This window comes from Triplophysa rosa, linkage group LG24 (genome assembly GCF_024868665.1).
Source record: "Triplophysa rosa linkage group LG24, Trosa_1v2, whole genome shotgun sequence".
In the NCBI taxonomy this organism is placed as follows: Eukaryota; Metazoa; Chordata; class Actinopteri; order Cypriniformes; family Nemacheilidae; genus Triplophysa; species Triplophysa rosa.
Genome location: NC_079913.1, coordinates 2,655,902 through 2,674,483, shown reverse-complemented (window position 1 = coordinate 2,674,483; position 18,582 = coordinate 2,655,902). Strand labels below are relative to the sequence as shown.

At 40.4% G+C, this 18,582-nt stretch overlaps 3 protein-coding genes across 7 annotated transcripts in view; 1 reads left to right on the top strand and 2 right to left on the bottom strand.

Moving 5' to 3' along the window:
* Positions 1-1,255, bottom strand: part of lg24h12orf56 (linkage group 24 C12orf56 homolog) — a 7,869-nt gene extending 6,614 nt beyond the window's left edge. Inside the window, exons 1-2 of the mRNA XM_057324247.1 lie at positions 1,028-1,255; positions 72-261 (exon numbers count right to left, since the gene is read on the bottom strand). Coding sequence (XP_057180230.1) covers positions 72-261; positions 1,028-1,255 — 418 coding nt within the window. The remainder of the gene's footprint in view (positions 1-71; positions 262-1,027) is intronic.
* Positions 1-18,582, top strand: part of slc13a4 (solute carrier family 13 member 4) — a 21,966-nt gene extending 3,384 nt beyond the window's left edge. Inside the window, exons 1-16 of one of the 4 annotated variants that reach the window (XM_057324244.1) lie at positions 1,207-1,301; positions 11,951-12,079; positions 12,942-13,078; positions 13,179-13,354; positions 13,443-13,503; positions 13,588-13,618; positions 14,200-14,274; positions 14,352-14,539; positions 15,205-15,324; positions 15,418-15,519; positions 15,609-15,710; positions 16,096-16,202; positions 16,385-16,512; positions 16,603-16,764; positions 16,887-17,024; positions 17,660-18,582. In XM_057324244.1, the coding sequence (XP_057180227.1) occupies positions 1,254-1,301; positions 11,951-12,079; positions 12,942-13,078; positions 13,179-13,354; positions 13,443-13,503; positions 13,588-13,618; positions 14,200-14,274; positions 14,352-14,539; positions 15,205-15,324; positions 15,418-15,519; positions 15,609-15,710; positions 16,096-16,202; positions 16,385-16,512; positions 16,603-16,764; positions 16,887-17,024; positions 17,660-17,797 (1,842 nt within the window). In that variant the 5' untranslated portion in view covers positions 1,207-1,253 and the 3' untranslated portion in view covers positions 17,798-18,582. Of the gene's footprint in view, positions 1-1,206; positions 1,302-8,923; positions 9,689-11,950; positions 12,080-12,941; positions 13,079-13,178; positions 13,355-13,442; positions 13,504-13,587; positions 13,619-14,199; positions 14,275-14,351; positions 14,540-15,204; positions 15,325-15,417; positions 15,520-15,608; positions 15,711-16,095; positions 16,203-16,384; positions 16,513-16,602; positions 16,765-16,886; positions 17,025-17,659 lie in introns of those variants that run through there. The other 3 variants (XM_057324243.1, XM_057324246.1, XM_057324245.1) reach the window with 3 other exon arrangements.
* Positions 2,163-8,558, bottom strand: zgc:162331 (uncharacterized protein LOC793007 homolog). 2 transcript variants are annotated; one of them, XM_057324250.1, is made up of 5 exons: positions 5,708-8,558; positions 3,486-3,677; positions 3,147-3,303; positions 2,868-3,050; positions 2,163-2,793 (listed from the first exon to the last, which is right to left on the bottom strand). In XM_057324250.1, the coding sequence occupies exons 1-5, from the start codon at positions 5,886-5,888 to the stop codon at positions 2,547-2,549; spliced, it is 960 nt and encodes a 319-aa protein (XP_057180233.1). In that variant the 5' UTR covers positions 5,889-8,558; the 3' UTR covers positions 2,163-2,546. The 2 variants fall into 2 exon arrangements, with proteins under 2 accessions (XP_057180233.1, XP_057180234.1); XM_057324251.1 differs by having other exon boundaries at positions 3,492-3,677.

The following is an 18,582-nucleotide window of genomic DNA, read 5'->3' as shown; positions in this document are numbered from 1 at the left end:
TTTCTAAATCTCCCTCTGCGTGGACATTAAATGAATTATTAATTGTTGAGTTAATTAAATTAACTCTTTACCCTCCAGAGAATGGCGGACTCCCAGGTCGAGTCCTTGTAATGTAGATGCAGGTGGACAGACCGGCTTATTCTGGCTGGATCCTTTGGGCTTTGCGCTCTTTTTCCCAGCATTCTTTGCAGTATGGACAACACGAATGTGAAGCGAATGCTCGCGATCCTGTCCACTGAGGAAATCCGGCAAGTCATTGATCTGTGTGCAGAGATGTTTTAGGGAAGACGTCTGTTAGGATTACACTAACTAGTGTAGATTGACATTTTTCACTATGGTGACTTTTACATTTTTATTCAGTAAGTCTGGTAAACTTGATGTCTTCCGCAGCTTTGAGCTGTGTTAATGTGTAGGATTAACAAACATACTTTCTTTAAGCAGTTTAGCATGACAGGATAAGTAAATCTTCTCTCTCTATAATTAGCATTGTCTTCCTGATTCACAGACGCTGCTTAAAGGACTGTTGTGCTTTATCTGTACCAGTAACAGTTCATCTTTTCTCTCAGACAACAGCAAATATACAGCACAGGGTCAGGGTGCTTATATATTCCTCATATTTTAATTTTATTTTCTATTTATTTTCTTAGTTTCCTTTTTCTGGCCAACATTTAGGGAAACATTTACATAACTGCATAAGGGTAGTTTATGTGTTGTGGATTGGCAATTTTTTAAAGTAAAAATATGAATATTACGTATCTTATATACAATGATGGCAAAAAAACTGCATGTTTTACTAAAGAATAATGACATTTATGTATTACTATAATACTAATACAATTATATTTATAATATGTGTTGTAAATACAATAATATATGTATTACTATATTTAAAATATAATATATTTGTATATAGCAACAAAACACTATACTGTATTTATTTGTTGTTGTTTTTTAAGTCAAATGAGATCCGTGTGCTATTGCATTGTACTCTAGCCTATATATCAACAGATGAAATGCAAACGCTCACCAGCTCGATGCTCGTGATGTCTCGGAAGCTGAGCGCCTCTCGCAGCGCGCGCGGGTTGTACTCGCTCAGGTAGACGCGCTCATCGCTCAATATCACATGCATAAAGACCCTCTTCACCGACCTCGAGACCACCACACACGGCTCGCAGGCTCGTATCCGCTCGTATAAATCCCGACTCGTGTTTCTCTTGAGGAAAGTGTCCAGTTTGCTGTTTGCGCTCCTGGCCATGGGAATGCGCTGCGCTCCTCTCCAGGTGCCACCTTTACCATCACAGGTGCTCTGCGCATGCTGTCATATTAACTGTTATACAAGTGTCATGAATATTTTCAATACTTAAAAATGTCCTGTGTCTTGTAGTCTAGTGTGTCGATTGCATCTTCTTTATATGCGTCTTTATCTGTCAACTAGCCTGAAGAGGCGGTGCCAACGCGCATGCCCAGCCACCGTTTATTAATAGTGCAGAACGGTGTGTCTCTGCTTTTATTAGAAACGGAAGCATGACGTACAATAGTGGATCAATACATAAAGGATGAGTAAAAGCAATATAATTGATCGATTATCTTTATTCATCGTCATAAAAAACTGAAGCAAATTCCTTTGTTGATAGTGCTGCGCATGGTACTACGTATATGTTATGGTTGCTTTTCGATTTGAGCGGGGAAGGTGGCAAATCTCAGATTAGATTTGAAATGCTGAAATACTATGCTTTTGTAAGGTTTGATGGGTCACAATAGACATTATAGAACAATTGCGCCATCTTGTGTGTAAAGGAACAAATGAGTCTTTGAGTAGAGGTTACCATTTATGTTGTATTTCTATTTCTATTGGGAAAAGGCATAGTAATGTATTCTTTTGGGAAATAAAAATAGTAATATTTTATCCACATGATAGCCTCCAGACACAATGCAAATTTCATATAGAAATATTTCTGCATCTGCAGAATTAGTATGCCACATTGTTATCACATTATTGTTTTGCAACATTTTCCACAATTACATGCACTTAAATTCTCACAAATATCTTTTTTATGTTGTTGTGAATTGCAATTATTTACTATGTCATTAATAAACATCCATGGTTGTACACATAATACTGTAGCTCTAAATGTGACCTTGGTAGGACACCACGAAAAAGACACAGAAATAATCATTTTATTTTTATAATAGCTTTGTCTTAAAACAAAATCAAGTTTCACAGGTTTACGAGATCCCCATGTCAGTCCATTATCGGGATATCAGTGTAATTCACCTATATTTCCATAGAAAACATCAGACGTTAAGAATTAGTACTAAATTCCTAAATGTTACTGAACAGAGAGAAGAGAAACACTGTGTGGCCAGCAACTAGATGTAGTGATGTGAAATGATCTAGGCGGCTCTCAAATAAGACATACGCTTTAGTCCATCATTTCTCAGACTTGCCTGAGCCCCAGTCACACTGCAGGAGTCATTTCCACGTAGAGGCCATAGGCCATCGCCATGGCGATTGTTGTAAAAGTTCTGTACACACAAGTGCGTTGCTATGGCCACAGACGCTGTGGAGTGCCACCGGGGCTGTGATAGGAGGGTTTGGAGTACGGGGGCAGAGCAGGCCCTTCGGTGGGATTTTCTGTGGGCAGAGGGGTGGAGAGAGGGAGGTACACAGGTGCACTGGGTGCAGTTGGCACTGTGGGTGTGGGCACCCTCTGCAGGACGACATGTGGGTAAACCTGACTCTCAGAGCGATAGAGTCCAGGCAGCGGAGCCTTTAAAAGGTTTTCTTGACTTCTGTAAACACACAAATACAATTTGATGTCACATCAAACAAGAACATTTAACAAAGCACCTGCACAACTTCCTACCTCTGATATCCACGGTTATCATAACCAGTTAGACCTCCCATATAGAACGGGCTGTCAAGGGACAGATGGGAGTCGAGGTGCTGGGAAAGACTGTAAATTTTGGGCGGAGGAAAAGCCTCCCAGTTGCCTTCCTCTCGTTCCAGCCAGCACTCACTTCTCCAGGACTTGTGCTTGTCTCTCATCCTGTACAGCCAAATAGCATAAACGCCCACATCATTATTTACATTTTAAACCGCCTGGCCTCTTTTTTCCTGTCTGTGTTTGTGCATACACGCGTACCTACTCCTGCCGTCTGTCCGTTCGGTCCTGTATTTGCTCATGCGCTCTTGCAGGCAGCAGATGATAAAGGACACGGACATGGCAAAGATGACGATGCTGCTCACCACCGATGCCAGCACGGCCACTCTCAAGCCCCGATCCTCCGGTCTGGGAATGGCTATCGGAGACACAAATAATTCCCACTCTTGTTTTGATTATGCATCGTTATTTCTGCACAGATTTGAATATATATTATCTAGCGCTTGCTTGTGCATCTCGATCAATAACTCATTTGCAAGAGTGTAGTGATCATAAGTCACTTCGACGAGTTTTATCTCTTTCAAAAACAAAATGACCGACCCTCACAATCTGGTGGGTAGTTGCTCCATTGAGGAGTGTTGCTCCGCAGCACGCAGGAGATTTTCTCACTGCCTACCAGCTGGTATCCCTCAAGACACCAGAACGCCAACACCGTACCCAGAGACATTGCCGTGCCCTTCTCGACATAGAAAGAACCTCGCCGAGGGGGCAGCAGTGAAGCGCAGCTCAGACCTGTTTATGCAAAACAAACAACCAAACAGAGTTCTATAATATTCTATTAATAGAGTCGCCAATTAATGGCGCTTGGTAAAGCAAGTTATTGCCTATAGGGCTACTTTTTGAAGTTTTAAAGTATTTGTGCAAGTTGTGCTTTATATTAAAGCTTTAAAAAAGATTTATTTTTGGAGTCAGTCTCCACATATGGTGTTCGGTCCCTCCCTCTCCCATATTCCACCTCTCTTCTACTCTTTCTCCACATTCCCACAGTTTTCAATGTCCTTGATTTTGCCTTTCTTTTTCTACTGAATTTTCATCAGCGTACTGTCCATCTCCACTGTACTGTCAATATACAGGCAAACTGAGCTCATATTGACTGCTGGCAGGCCACACTGAATCATGTTTATTGTTCACACTGGTTTGACCCCACAGAGTGTCAGTGAGGACCAGCAGTGTGTTTAAGCCCCTGTGCTGGTTTCATTAAGCCTGGCTTAACTGGCATGGCAATGCCGCCCGAGTCAGATCTCATTGCTAGCGTGAAGGAACCCGACTCCATGGCAAAATAAATAAATAACTTGTTCATTTCTTTTTTTGCATTTCGACCCCTCTCGCTCCCTCTTCAAAGGGTTTTACCAGAGAGGTGCTCTTGGAATAGAACATGATTAAATGATCAATTAATAAAATTTGAGTACCCACAAGCCCCTGCGGTTGAGAAGGCAGTGATGATGTGGTTATGAAGCCACCCCGCCAGCAGACTACTTTAGATGGTTGAGGCTGTCAATATACTGATCGTGCAACTATAGTTCCTGTGGCAAAAAAAACTATTTGGAACAACTTTGCTTGTTTTGGATATCTACCGTGTAACCTCTCAAATCGAGTGCACTGATCTCACAAACTATTTCTGTGAACACTGGCTCTCTCTCTTTGTCAGTTAAGTAATCCTATTTCAACTGTACAGTGCAGGCGGGTGACAGCGGATGAAATATATTTGGGTCATATTTAACCCCAATTTTGATATATTAGCACAGTTCTTTTTCTTTTTATTCAAGTGTGAAATATACATTGGACACAAAGGGGTCCATGAGTCCATCCAGGAGAGATTCCCTTTTTCAAAGCAGGGTACTGTGGTTTTCAACTCTGTCATGATCATGGTGGCAATACAGCAACCCTCCAGTTCAGAATAACCTGGCAACCCTGTAACGGAACTGACAAACTGCCAACGACTATTTCACAGCTGCCACGTGGCACAAAAAACCCTGTTTGTTTCACCTGTGGACTAAACCTCAAGTTACCTGATGGTGAAGGTGCCTGCGGGTGGTTTGAAATCTTCAGTCATTCAAAAATCACACTGCAATCAGACTAATATACATTACAGATTAATAATGTCCACCTTTCTCCGTCGGACTCAGAACGCCACAAATCTGTCACGCATATCGAGTTTAAATCAGGGGGAACGTCAATAAACTATTTGCAAAGTACACTCGGAGTACACATGGCTGGAGAGCTGGCAGGCGACGCATATTTTAAGTTCTCCAATGATATTAAAAATGCCATCAATGTTATTTACAGTTCAAACCGACTGCTGTGTGTTTTGTCTGATTTGCTTTTTTGACCATATACAGCATTTTTATTGTGCAATATTTAAAGCTTGGTTAGCATGTAAACCCTTAAGAAGATTTTGCTTATTAAGCCCAGACAGGATTTTCAGGAATAAGTGCATGTGTGTTTTTGCCTGTATTTGTGCATTTTTGCAGTTGTAACGCGTGTCTGAACAGAGGGTGTACTGTAGACTCCTGCAAACTTTGCACACAGTCCTGTAAGCGTATGCAAAAAGTGTGTCCAATGTAATCCAGATTATACCCGGGCTTCCAAAAAAAATCCAAACTGTCAAACAGATCAGTATTAGACGTTTAAAAACATTTTCACAACTTTTGATACAGCAGTAGTAATGACTTGAGTTGTTTAAAAGAGCGATCGTTGTTTGCATAGCAATATAAAGTGATTTACAATTCTTTCTAATAGCTTTAACACAATGTTGTACACACCTGTGTAGTTGCTAGTGGGGGGATCAGTGATGTTCATCCCCGTCTCGGTGGAAGGTGGTGTGGTTTTTTGAAGTACCGGACTGACTGATAACCCTTCATCTGGAGTAAATGTCCAAACCAAAGTCCATGTCGTAGACCACAGCAGGAACCCCCAGAAGAAGGGTCTGTCTGTTGATGCCATAGATGACCGTGTTTAAAAATGAGGAAGAAAGAATTAGTGTCAGTTTGTCATATTCAAGTCTCAGTGCTGATTGGTCCGCGGTGACTCCAAAGATCTCGAGCTTCAGCCGTGCACCCGTAAACACAGGGAGACCCGCTCCTCTAGAGGATCAAGCACAAAGAGAGAGAGAAAGAGAGAGTTGTGCTCGCTCCATCCCGCAGCAGTGTGTGGTTTTGGCTTCTCTCTCGTCTGTAAGCTGCTTGTCACTGTGCTCAATGCAGAGCCACTGCTGAGTTTGATCCTATAAACACAGCCTTTGCGTAACGCCACGCACATGAGAAGCTAAAGCACGTTTGCACGTCATGATACACATACAGCATGGGTCTCTCTCTCTCTCTCTCTCTCTCTGTCAGTGTCTTTCTCACGTGACTGCAGTGTCTTTAAAGCGATGGCATATTTTTGCCACCTACGTACATGCAGGTTACATTTCATAACACCAGGAGAAGGCAATAAGGGTTATACACTTTCTTAGCTACAAAGCTATTTCTTTTAAGCTTTTAGAACAAATGTATTTATATTTGGTTTTATACCTATTTTTAAGTATTTTGATCTTCACAATTGTGTTACTGCTCACATTTTGCTGTATCTGTGAATACAGAAACTGACCCTTTGAAGTAGTTTCTATATCAAGTACAATTATTGCACTCAAAAGTTTGACGCCTCTTTAATATGAATTAAAGAGGTGAATTTAGTGCAAGTCAGTCAAACCCTTTAAACTCTGTCCAAGTTCAGGACGGCTCTTAATCTTCTGCATTGTGTCTTGAAGACGATACACAGGCTTTTCACACAGTAAAAGCGCAGTCTTGCAGAGGAACGGCAGTCCTTCCGACTGTTTCTTCACAATGTTTGAAGATTTAAGCGTTACTGATATTCATCCCCTGCTAAAACCCTAAATAGGTTTAAAGGTAACTTAGGCAACATTGATTAGGTTATGCAACACTGTATTCAGCATTTCCACCCTGCCGACTCTATGCATAGCAGATGAGGAAAATCACTCATGCACTTTAATGCACACACATGTAGAACATACTGTACATGTCTTGGACATATACTTGAGAAATCAATCAAACAAAAGCCCTTCTCAAGCACACAAGGGGTTAAAAAGGCTGTTAGAAATGACCCCCACCGCTGCTCATTTATTTGGACAAAGGTTTAAGATAGCCAAGAATTTCCTCAGATTAAGTTTGATTGTTCAGAAAGAAATTGCAAAGACTTAGAGCATGTTACACAACAGAAAATCACCAAACAGGTTTCTATTTGTTGTTGTCTGTGCTACGTTGCACATGTTCTGTTGTAGAAGCAGTTTCTGCAAAGCCATTTCAACTAAATCTGATTTGCTTTGCCTGAATTTACAAGGATATTAGTCATAGCAATACCTTATCTTTTCCACTAGATGGCAAAGTATGTGCATTACACCAGGGTTTCGCAAAGTAGGGGTCGGGACCCCCGGGGGGTCGCAAGGTCACGAGGATGGGGTCGCAAGATGATTTCCAGAAATCATTATTATTAGGAATAGCCTATTTAATCAATAAGTGTTACAAATACACAAATATTAGTTAAGTTAAAAATAAAACCATGCAAATAAAAAGCTATCAGCCTTTGGAATTTCCTCCCCCTCGATCGTGACCCCTGAGGTGATTACGTCACATTAGCAACCGCATTAGGTTAGGTGCAGCAAGTCATACAGCACCACGTTAAACATTCATACTGTATCTGCACGCAGATTATTTTTCAGGCTTTAAATTTAGGATATTTTTATTTGTTGAAATGAAACGTTGGTTAATATCAACCAAAGACAACGCAGGGTGCACAGTTGCGCACAATGTTTGTATACTTTACCCACCTCCGAGGATAGTGGGGGTCTCGAGTCCCTGCTGGCACTGTTATTTTGGGGGTCGCGGGCTGAAAAGTTTGGGAACCCCTGCATTACACGGTCATTAAATAGATTAACTATGAATAAATGTGAAATGAAAATATAGCCTGACCCTCGATACTATAAAATATGGATCAGTTCTGTAAGCACACATGAATTAAGCCTGATATAACTTTCATCATACTAAATGTTGTTATATTTTCTAATTATATGTATTGTTTTATTTTTTTATCTGGACTGGATAGGAAAAGTTACTAAAAAGAGTCCATCCTACATGGGAACAATTTTAATAAAGTTTATATAGAATCCCAGAATGCACCTCATACCCAAAGTGCACAGATGTATTCATATATAATGTAATTATGAATATTTAATGGTAACCGCGTAATTCTTGTTTCCATTTGATTTCTTTTATCATTTTGATGATGCAAAGAATGAGTAGATGTGTCCAAACCATTAATGGGTAAAATAAGTCTATGCACTAGCCTATCATCACTCAATCTACCATCACAACTTTAAACCCAGTAACCCATATGTCAAAACAGTCCCCACGAGCTATTGCGCATGTGTTAATGCACGTGTTTCTTGTAATTGTCCAACACTTTTTATTCACTTAGAGTTCTAACAGCATGTTCTAGGTTCCCTGCTGGTTTTATTCTGAGAAACCGTCGCCGTTGCATGTAAATGGTTCAATTTGGCTCTGGCGCATCTGACCTACGACCCCCACGTCCATTCATAACCTCCACTCATTAAAGGGATACTTCAACCAAAAATGAAAATTCTGTCATCATTTACTCGATTTAACTCATTTAACTTCGAGTTGTTCCAAATCTGTATAAATTTCTTTGTTCTGACTAACACAGAGAAAGATATTTGGAAGAATGCTTATAACCAGACAGCTATTTCCCCACACTGACTCCCATAGTAGGAAAAATTACTTTCTTTTCTGTTGAACACGAAAGACATTTTGAAGAATGAAGACAGCAAACAGTTCTGGGGCACATTTGACTACCGTTGTATTTTTTCCTACTATGGTAGTCAATGGGTGGCGAAATCTGTCTGGTTATAAGCATTCTTCCAAATATCTTTCTCTGTGTTCATCAGAACAAAGAAATGTAAACAGATTTGGAACAACTCCAAGGTGAGTAAACGATGACAGAATTTTCATTTTTGGGTGAAGTATCCCTTTAACCTCTGATTGGCCCACATGCAAACTGGGAGGAGATACGACGGGAATAAAGGAAAATGAGCTCTTCTGTGTGGTCATACATTTCTTCTTCATGCTTGGAGAAGTTTGAGAACTCACAAAAAGAGTACTGTGGTGGCAGTTAATGTATACTTACTTTAGCACAGTGAGTGTCATTGGGAACATAACTGTCGAAACGAAGCAAGCATGGCGAATCTCAGATAAAGGAATACACAGGTGGAGACATAAAAGGAGCAGTCGGTGTCCTTTTCATCAATACAGTTTAAAAGGGCTATAAGAGGTGTCTGCACATCACTCCTGAATGGAATAGAAGGACGGCAGGACAAAGCACATTTGTACAGGAGTTGCGCTTACAATCCATGTAACCAAACTTACTTTATTTGAGAAGGTGACGCTCTTTGCGCACCGAGTGCGTTGCGTAAAACGCACGAAAAAGGGAAGCAGTCATCTGCGTGGATAGCAAGAACATATCATCTCAAAGGGACCGTGGTTAAGTGTTTCTTAAAGAAAGCTTTAAAGGACCCTGGACTTTGAGAGAACTGAGTTGCAACGCATTCTCCCATGAGGCTGGAAGGCGCCAGAATGGACTTAATAAAAAAACTATGGACGGCTCGGAAACTCATTCTCGTGGTCATGATCCCGTTATCGCTGTTGCCTCTTCCACTCATTCACCCGTGCAGCGTGAGTAAATATCCAATCCACTTCATATAAAAAAATACATTAACATCCATCCGTAGGGCGCACTTCCAATGCGCATTTACGCACCGGTGCGCATTGGTAAACTTTGGATATGTTTGATCGAAATGTTAATATTGGATTTAGTTTGAAGTCTACTAAATTTTTTTACTGATTTACCAATTATTTGACTAGTTGATTTGTTCATTTATATAAATAACCCTTCTAAAATAAGTCGATTTTGTTATATTAATTGCGCGGAGTTGGGAAAATAAATTTGATATACTGATTAATAAAACGACAACATCCCAATGTTTTAAAAAGTAGACAGGTTAGAAAATATATATATTTTGTCGAAACGAAAATATATATATTTTCTAGCCTGGGCTATTGATCAAGGTTTGGGGTCTTTGGGGTTATTCTCGGAGACGCATCGACCTCTTACCAAATTGGTCCTTATCCAGGATTAGACAACACCACCTATTGGTGCTGTGATAGTTAATGTGAGTCTGATGGGATTTGTTATTCGAACCAACGGCAGTTTTAACAGATGTTGTTTGTTTGTGAACTAAGTTTCAATCCAATATAATCAAAGCCTGCAGAGAGGCAGTTATTTAAGTGGCCTCAAACATGACCTGTCATTCTGAATACAATTACCATTGGTTTGCAAATTACAATGTAAGAGACTACATTGAATGACTGTTGGCTACCTGAAAATCATATGAAAAAAATCGTATTAACAGTAAAAAACTACAAAAAAGGCGCCAATGACACTTTTACAGGAACTTGTATAAACACTCGGGTAAATGACTAAATTAAAAAATATAATTGTATAGGCCTATGTCATCTATTCGCTTATAATCAGACTGATTGATTAAAATTGATGGAAACATCTATCAGGTCTATAATCAAACTGAGGGTGTAGATCAATCATTCTTCAGGAAATGCCATTATCCTCCGCCTTCACATCTTTTTTTGCGTTCACAAACACCTTTACAGATTTTATCACTTCTGCCACATGTTCTCTTTCCTATAATCTTAAAGGGTTTTCTGATAGCTCTTTTCATCAAGGGTTGGAAATAAAGTCGTAATTATTTAGTTCACAGCAGTTCACTAATCCCATCTCACTCTCGGAGTGAAAGCAATTATTCACAGAAAACAGTTATATAATGAATGAGATTGTGAGTTGTCCTGGGAGAGCTGATGTTGAAACCGAACTTTTTAATGCTATTAAAACTATTTATGCTCGTTTTACACTTTTCCGGATTAATTAGAAGAAGTGATCAGTTTCCCCCTTTGTCTGACACATCAATGTGCCATCGGACATTCTAACAGAAACCAATCCTATCAGAATGGACTGATTGCTCAAACATTGATGAGATTAGAAGAGGACAAAAGCATGTGCCAATGGAGGTTTAATCTAAATACAAGTTTATGGATACAAGACCATGCTGAGTAATAATCAGTTTAGGGCATGCCCACAATGGGGTGGTGTGATGTAGTGGCTGAAGCTCAGGGCAGGTAACCGAAAGTTGGCTCAGAACCCGTAATGTACAATCCATGAACCATTAGGTTCTCCATCGTGATTGACCCTGGTATAAGTGTACTTTAAAAGAGCTTTCTGAAGGATTAGGGCGATCTGGTAGTGCCCGTACATCATAGGTTTATTAATTTAAAATTAGCTAGATGGGTGATGTATATCACATGTCTACAGTACCATCATCATTTTAAAGTGAGAGTAGAAGTTGTAAGACAAAATGATTTACATTAAAAATGAATTGTTAAAATATCAAAACTCTATTTTGATATATAAAATCCACGAGAAATAACCTTCTGAAACATTTCTCTACAAAGATGAACAAAATAGCTTATTCTCATCAACTAGATGTAATTTTTGCACCTGTATGCAAAATTGGAATGTGTGAGCTTGTATTAACTTGGTGTGGCTGTTCATGCCTGTTATGAAACATGATTAATTCAGAAATATGAGTCACCTGACGCACATTTATTAGCCGCTGTAGCCAAACATTTGCGCGAGACAGCTAAGCTGACTCAAATCTGCCACCTGTTAAATCATAGTTGCATTTTATAATTATTTGTTGTTTGCAAGTGCTCACACACATTAGTTTGCAAATAAGTTTGCCAGGATTTTGATTGTTCTACATATGCATACTGACCCCCAACTCTGCTGCTGTTGAAATTCCAGTTTTGCTTCAAATAAAACTCTTCATTTGGTTTAAACGATCAGTCTGTTCTATCCCCCTGCAGGAATCCTCTTGCGCTTACGTCCTGATTGTTACCGCGGTATACTGGGTATCTGAAGCTGTTCCACTGGGAGCTGCAGCACTGGTGCCAGCCTTCCTGTACCCGCTGTTTGGGGTCCTTAAATCCAGTGAGGTATGAACCTTTTCTATCTACTTTCTCTTTTTTGGCGTTTCTGTGGCTATGTTAGTAGAGCATAACGCTAGCAACGCCAAAATCATGGGTTTTTAAACTGAGATTTTGAGAAAGTGATGTGCAGAATCATTTGGCCTAGATTTAAGCACATGGAATATAAGTATTATATTTATTTAGAAATATTCAATATATAAAAAAAAACTTTGCAAAATCGTTTGCTGCATCCACGTGAGCGCAGTAATGCGTCAGAGCATTTTACAGCGCTAAACATTCATTTGTACCACCCTGTTATAGCATCCACAATAAACCAACACAATATTATGTAAAACAAAATGCTGCATCATGTGACTAAATCCCATTGATAAACTTGACAAAGCAACTTGTTATCTTAAGACCTTGTAATCGTGTTTGGTAAATATGCTGTTTATTTGATGCAATCTCACATCGTTTTCATTCTAGTCTGCGGACCCCATGGGGCTTTGGGTTTCCTGGTGTTTTCATACCGAATTAATAACTGTTAAATCCTCTGAAGGGTGCCTGTAAAATGGTTAGAGGAGGGGAGAGGTCATCTTGATCAAGGAGAGCTTACGTAGAGTTCATGTAACATTTACCTTTATGCATTTTTAAAGTGACACTTTTAAAGTGACTTATGGTACATTTACAATATGCGTTTATCAGTATACGTGGAGCGCCAAAATATAGGATAAAGGGAATAGCAATTCAGAGTTTAACACGCCATAAACATCATTATAGCTTTGTTGAATACTTCTTACAGAATTACCTTTGTCATTGTGACAACGTATTTCAAACAGCAAGTTTTTCAGAACATGTATTATAAACCTGTGTGTGTTTTTGCATGCAGGTGGCCTCTGAATATTTTAAGGACACGACTCTACTGCTGATGGGAGTCATATGTTTGGCTGCATCCATTGAGAAATGGAACCTGCATAAACGCATCGCCCTCCGTATGGTCATGATCGCTGGAGCCAAACCGGGCATGTATGTAAAGGACAAAACAGGCACTCACCCTTTAACCTTCACATACAGGTGTCGAGTTGTGTGTCTTGTGAACAGTACAGTATGTAATGTTGTGTTGCAGGCTGGTGTTGGGGTTCATGTGCTGCACGGTCTTCCTCTCCATGTGGCTGAGCAACACGTCCACCACAGCCATGGTGATGCCCATCGCTGAAGCCGTGCTACAGCAACTCATCTGCACTGGAATAGCGGATTCACTCGATGACTCTGTAACCGTGGATACACAGGAAGAGGAAAGCGGTGGGTCAAAGCTTTGAATGGGTTCAAATGGATTTTATAACAGCAAGTGAAATGTTTATGTCTGAAAATGTTGTCACGTTCTTTACAGAAAAAGAGGAAAACCACAAACCCATCAACAATGAACTTGAACTGATGAACTGCAAAGACAAGTACGTCTGTGTGTGAAAGAGAAATTATTTTAAACACCAGCTATTGCAACCAATGTATTTATTGTAGTTTTTCTGTGTTTGCAGTGAGAAACATGAAGTCTGCATGCTGAGAGAGGTAAGACAAAACCTGTCACCTTATTATTAGGGTGCACATAAGATTGGCCACTTAGTGTTGTTCGGAACAAGTGAAATACTAACAATAGACATTCTAAAGTAACGGAGTTATTTCCAGAGCAAATATACATGCAATTTTGACGCTTTTTCTTATTTAGGATTAATAAGGCTTGCACTCAGTTGAGCTATAGGAACACTTGTCAGATATTTCCAAAGCTTGGCTTTTCTGCAATGTTTTTCATTTAGAACACATTTACTGTCATGAAGTTATTTACTGATTTTTACAGTGTAAATTGGGCAATTCATGCAGATCAGTCGATTGCGATGATCTCATAGGTTTCTAATATAATTGATCCAACTGTACAGAACCAATTCTTATTCTTGAAATATAATAGCTTATATTGATGTTTGCCTGACAATAACTATGCCATCACAAAATGTAAACATGTTTAGGTCATTCTTACATGAATTTCTCTTACCGTAAGGCCGTTTAGACATTTCTTTCGAAAAACAATATGACTAGGGATAGGATTTTTAGTGGACAAAGGCCAAAGTGTAAGAATGTGTTTTTTCATACTGTAGGAGTCAAACGGTCTAGCATTAAAGCCTGCTTTCGTCACAGCATTTTCTAAACGATCAAATGGATATCTCCCAGAGGTGAGAACTTTAGCTGGGCTAACTGTAACTCTCCAAAAGTTGCTTCTTAAAATAATGTTTATCCTTTCTAAACACAGGCCCCAATTAGCATTCCTGCGCCACCAAAGAAACCCAAAATCCGGAGAGACTCTTTGTACCCGACCAAGAGAGATCACATGATCTGCAAGTGTCTGTCCCTCAGCATCACGTACGCGGCCACCATTGGTGGTCTCATCACCATAACCGGCACGTCCACCAACCTCATCTTCGCTGAACAATTCAACAAGTATGTTATCGCTTTACCGCACCCTCTCCATATTGTCTGATAAATGGTGCATTCAGAAAATTTCGCTCAGGCACTGCTGGGATGTGTCTAAGCACCTAATTCAATCCGCTCAATCTCATTTTCAGGACATTTTAAATACCCTGTGCACAGAAAAATATCCATTTACTTGTGCAACCTTTGTTGGGCAAAGGTGACTTGATATTGTTACCTGGTTTTGCATGGCACATATACAGTTAATCACAGTAAACGAGGGTATTTAGTGGGTCAGTGGTTCTGTTATAATCTGTGTTTAGTTGGAAACGCTGTTATCACCGACTTGACATTTTACTAGATATGATCAATAGAAACTCCTTATTGGGCTAAAAATCTTGCCCCACATTGATCGGACCTCAGTATCTTCTTGGGGCTTTTATTCGCTCTGTAAACAGACCCTTGTCCTTTTCTTCCACACTGGAAGACAAAAATTGAGCTGAATGACCCCCGAGCGCATGCAGCTGAAATTCAGTGATACAGTGAAGTGAGACAAAAACATTTTAATGGCTGATTCAATAGCACATAACAATAACATTTGTGTATAAGAGTACAAAAAGGAACTATTGACAAAAGTGTTAACATAAAGTTATTATCTGATACCAATAAACTTTGCTCCAAACCGTCTTTTCCAGTCGTTACCCGGAGGCAAAAGTCATCAATTTTGGCACTTGGTTCATCTTCAGTTTGCCGATCGCTCTCATCATGTTGGTTCTGACCTGGATATGGCTGCACTTTTTATTTTTGGGATGCAAGTAAGAATGCACGACTGTTGTATTGAACGAAGACATTTTGATTGAAGTTGATGTTTTAAAGGTTGAAACATTTCCGCTGTTGTCTTCTCACAGTTTTAAAGAGACTTGCTCTCTCAGCAAAAAACGCAAGACCAGGCGCGAGATCCTGTCGGAGAAACGTATTCATGAGGAGTATCAGAAACTTGGCCCCATTAGGTAAAATCACCTGACATGCACGTCGACACTGTATGAAAACATTAGTAGATTTATGTTTGACTCAAATATGATGTTCATCTGGTCTACAGTTATCCTGAAGTTGTGACGGGCGTTTTCTTCATTCTGATGACCGTACTTTGGTTCACCAGGGAGCCAGGATTCGTTCCCGGCTGGACGTCCCTATTTGAGAAGTGCATACACAGCCTGTGGTCACTTTACACATTCCATTTATTTTCAAGAATGAAACATTGGCGCAGCTCTATAGCTTAGCAGAGATGCCGACATTTGTGGGCATCCAGGTGCCTGTTAAGAAACTTCTTTTGGCCAAAACTAAAGCAGCACTGCGTTAGAAAATCCCATAATGCATTGTGACAAATGTTAGTTCTAAATATATTAAAAATGAATTCATTAAAAAAGCTTTTATGATACCAGACAATTGTCTATGTAGACAGCTGACTAGCTTTTACAACAGAGCCATTTTCTTGATTTGACACAAAACAAAAGTATACACACCCTATAGTAAGTCGCAGCGAACAGAAATATTCATCATATGTGAATAATATCCGTGTCTTGCAGGAAGGGCTACAGGACGGATGCCACAGTGTCGGTGCTCCTCGGGTTCCTCCTCTTTCTCATCCCCTCTCGAAAGCCATGGCCATCTGCATTCTCCAGCGAGAGCACAGGTCAGATCCCACGCTGCCCGCAGCAGGGCTTCTGCACGCTACGATTCATTCGCAGATGGTCTCGAGGGTCTCGCTGTACAACCAGTTCTTCTCTTTAGGACATGAGAGTAAAGGTGACGTTCTCGATGGCGCACCCTGCTGACCGGGTTTGGTAACTGCTCTCGTCTGTGTTATCTTTGCAGGTGATGATGAGGATGAGGAAGATGACCCGCTGGCCCCGATGATCACGTGGAAAGACTTCCAGAGACTGATGCCGTGGGAAATCGTCATTCTGGTTGGAGGGGGTTACGCGCTGGCCGCAGGATGCAAGGTGAGCTTCACAACTAAACTATTAAAAAATAACATCAGATCAATTTTCTTAAAAAGACATACCGTTGAACGTGTGTCCTCTCTCGGCCAGGTGTCAGGACTCTCCATGTGGATCGGTCGGCAGCTGGAGCCAATGAGTGGTCTTCCTCCGTGGGCCGTCACACTGCTGGCCTGCCTTCTCGTGTCAGCCGTCACAGAGTTCGCCAGCAACCCGGCCACACTCACCGTGTTCCTGCCCATCCTCTCAGCTCTGGTTAGAACACACTATCACACACCAGTAACATCACACAAACAAATGAACCTGCGTGAAACCGTATCATCTCAGTTGTGTTCTCTCCATAATGACCCTAATAAACGACCCCTCTGCCCCCGCAGTCAGAGACTCTGCAGATCAACCCCCTGCACACGCTGATTCCCGCCACCATGTGCGTGTCCTTCGGTGTCATGCTGCCTGTTGGAAACCCGCCGAACGCCATAGTGTTCAGTTACGGACACGTGCAGATCAGCGACATGGTATTTAAAACACCATCCTTTTATATCAGCTCTGTTACATCCCACCGCTGTGCCAAGAACGTAATGTCAAGAGGCCAAGCGATTAAACATTTGTTTTCTATAAGCACATCTTTGAAGCGTACACTGTGTTACATGTATTAAACATGTATTAATTTGGCAGATGTAAGACGTTCTTAATGCAGATGTAAGACGTTCTTAACGCTGATATTTACAGACGTGCACTTGCTTCCCATGCAAAGTCAATGGTAACAGGGTTGACATTTTAAATGGATAGTTCACCCCAAAATAAATGTAATAATTTATCATTTATTTATCTGCATGTCGTTCAAAACCTGAATATGATTGTTTTTTTCTGTGGAACACAAAATATATTTTGAGAAATGACTGAGTGGTTTTGTGTCCAAACTAAACGAAACCCTCGAACGTTCTTGAGAATGTCCTTATTAGTGTTCTGCAGAAGAAAGAAAGTGATACAGCTTTGAAATGACTTGAGGGTGACTAAATAAGGATAATCTATCCCATTAAGATGTCCCACTATGTTTTTTTTAAATATACTGTATATATGAGATTCAGATCTCACTCGTTATGCAGAAAGACAAGTTTGTTTTAATGGATTTTTCCTGCATTATTCACAGGTAAAAGCTGGCTTTGGAGTGAATCTGATTGGAGTTTTTGTGGTCATGCTGGCCATATTGACATGGGGAGAGCCACTGTTCCACCTGAGCGAGTTCCCCGCCTGGGCAGTGATGCGTAACGTGACGGGCAACTTGTAGCTGACGGCAAGCAGAGGAGGCACGTGTGTTTTTGTGACCGAGTTAGTGTGTGAATGACATGTAGGGACTGAGGACACTGAATATACACTGAAGGAGGCACATACATGTTTCACAAGTTTTGTTTTGTCCTGTCTGTGGAGTAAAGAAGACCATGTATTTATCCGTGGGAATGATTTCTCTGAGCCTATAAGAATTCCTCACACATTCAGATGAAATGTTTCATGCATTACATTTAATAATTTGCCATTACAATCGATGGCAGGCATTCAAAGTTACCCGCTTCTTTTCACTTATAAATCAACGCTGCCTTTAAGTGTTAGACGGAGATTACATCAGCTGAACTTCATGTGCCTACATACAACGAAATGCAATCACCCATGCACGTACCGACTGAATGCTTTATTTTCTGATGCCTAACATGTGTCGCAATACATTTGCATTATTTACTGTACATGAGTGTTGTGAGGGAGATTAATTTTCAGATGAAGTAGCTGAAATCGTGCCTAACATGCTGTTACCAAAATGTTACTTAGGTTTTGTGGTCTGGTCACAGAAGATTATTGCAAGTGTTATGTAAAAAAATCTACTGGAATTATTCATTATTCTTACAATCGCACGTTCAATTGCTTTTGAAAGGTACATAATGAAGACTAACATTTTGTTATCGCCGACCATCCAGTGGCCCATTCATGACCGAATCACTGTAATACGTTTTGCGCTCGATCTGCAACAAAGCCTTTGTTTAACCTGATATCTCCAAAACAAATAAAACACTGTATTTTTGG

Coding starts and splice junctions, on each gene's coding strand:
- zgc:162331 (XM_057324250.1), bottom strand. CDS start 5,888: ATGGCATCAACAGACAGACCCTTCTTCTGGGGGTTCCTGCTGTGGTCT. Junction 3,051..3,146: donor CGGACAGACGGCAGGAGTAG/GTACGCGTGTAT, acceptor TTGGCTGTACAG/GATGAGAGACAAGCACAAGT. Junction 2,794..2,867: donor GATAACCGTGGATATCAGAG/GTAGGAAGTTGT, acceptor GTGTGTTTACAG/AAGTCAAGAAAACCTTTTAA.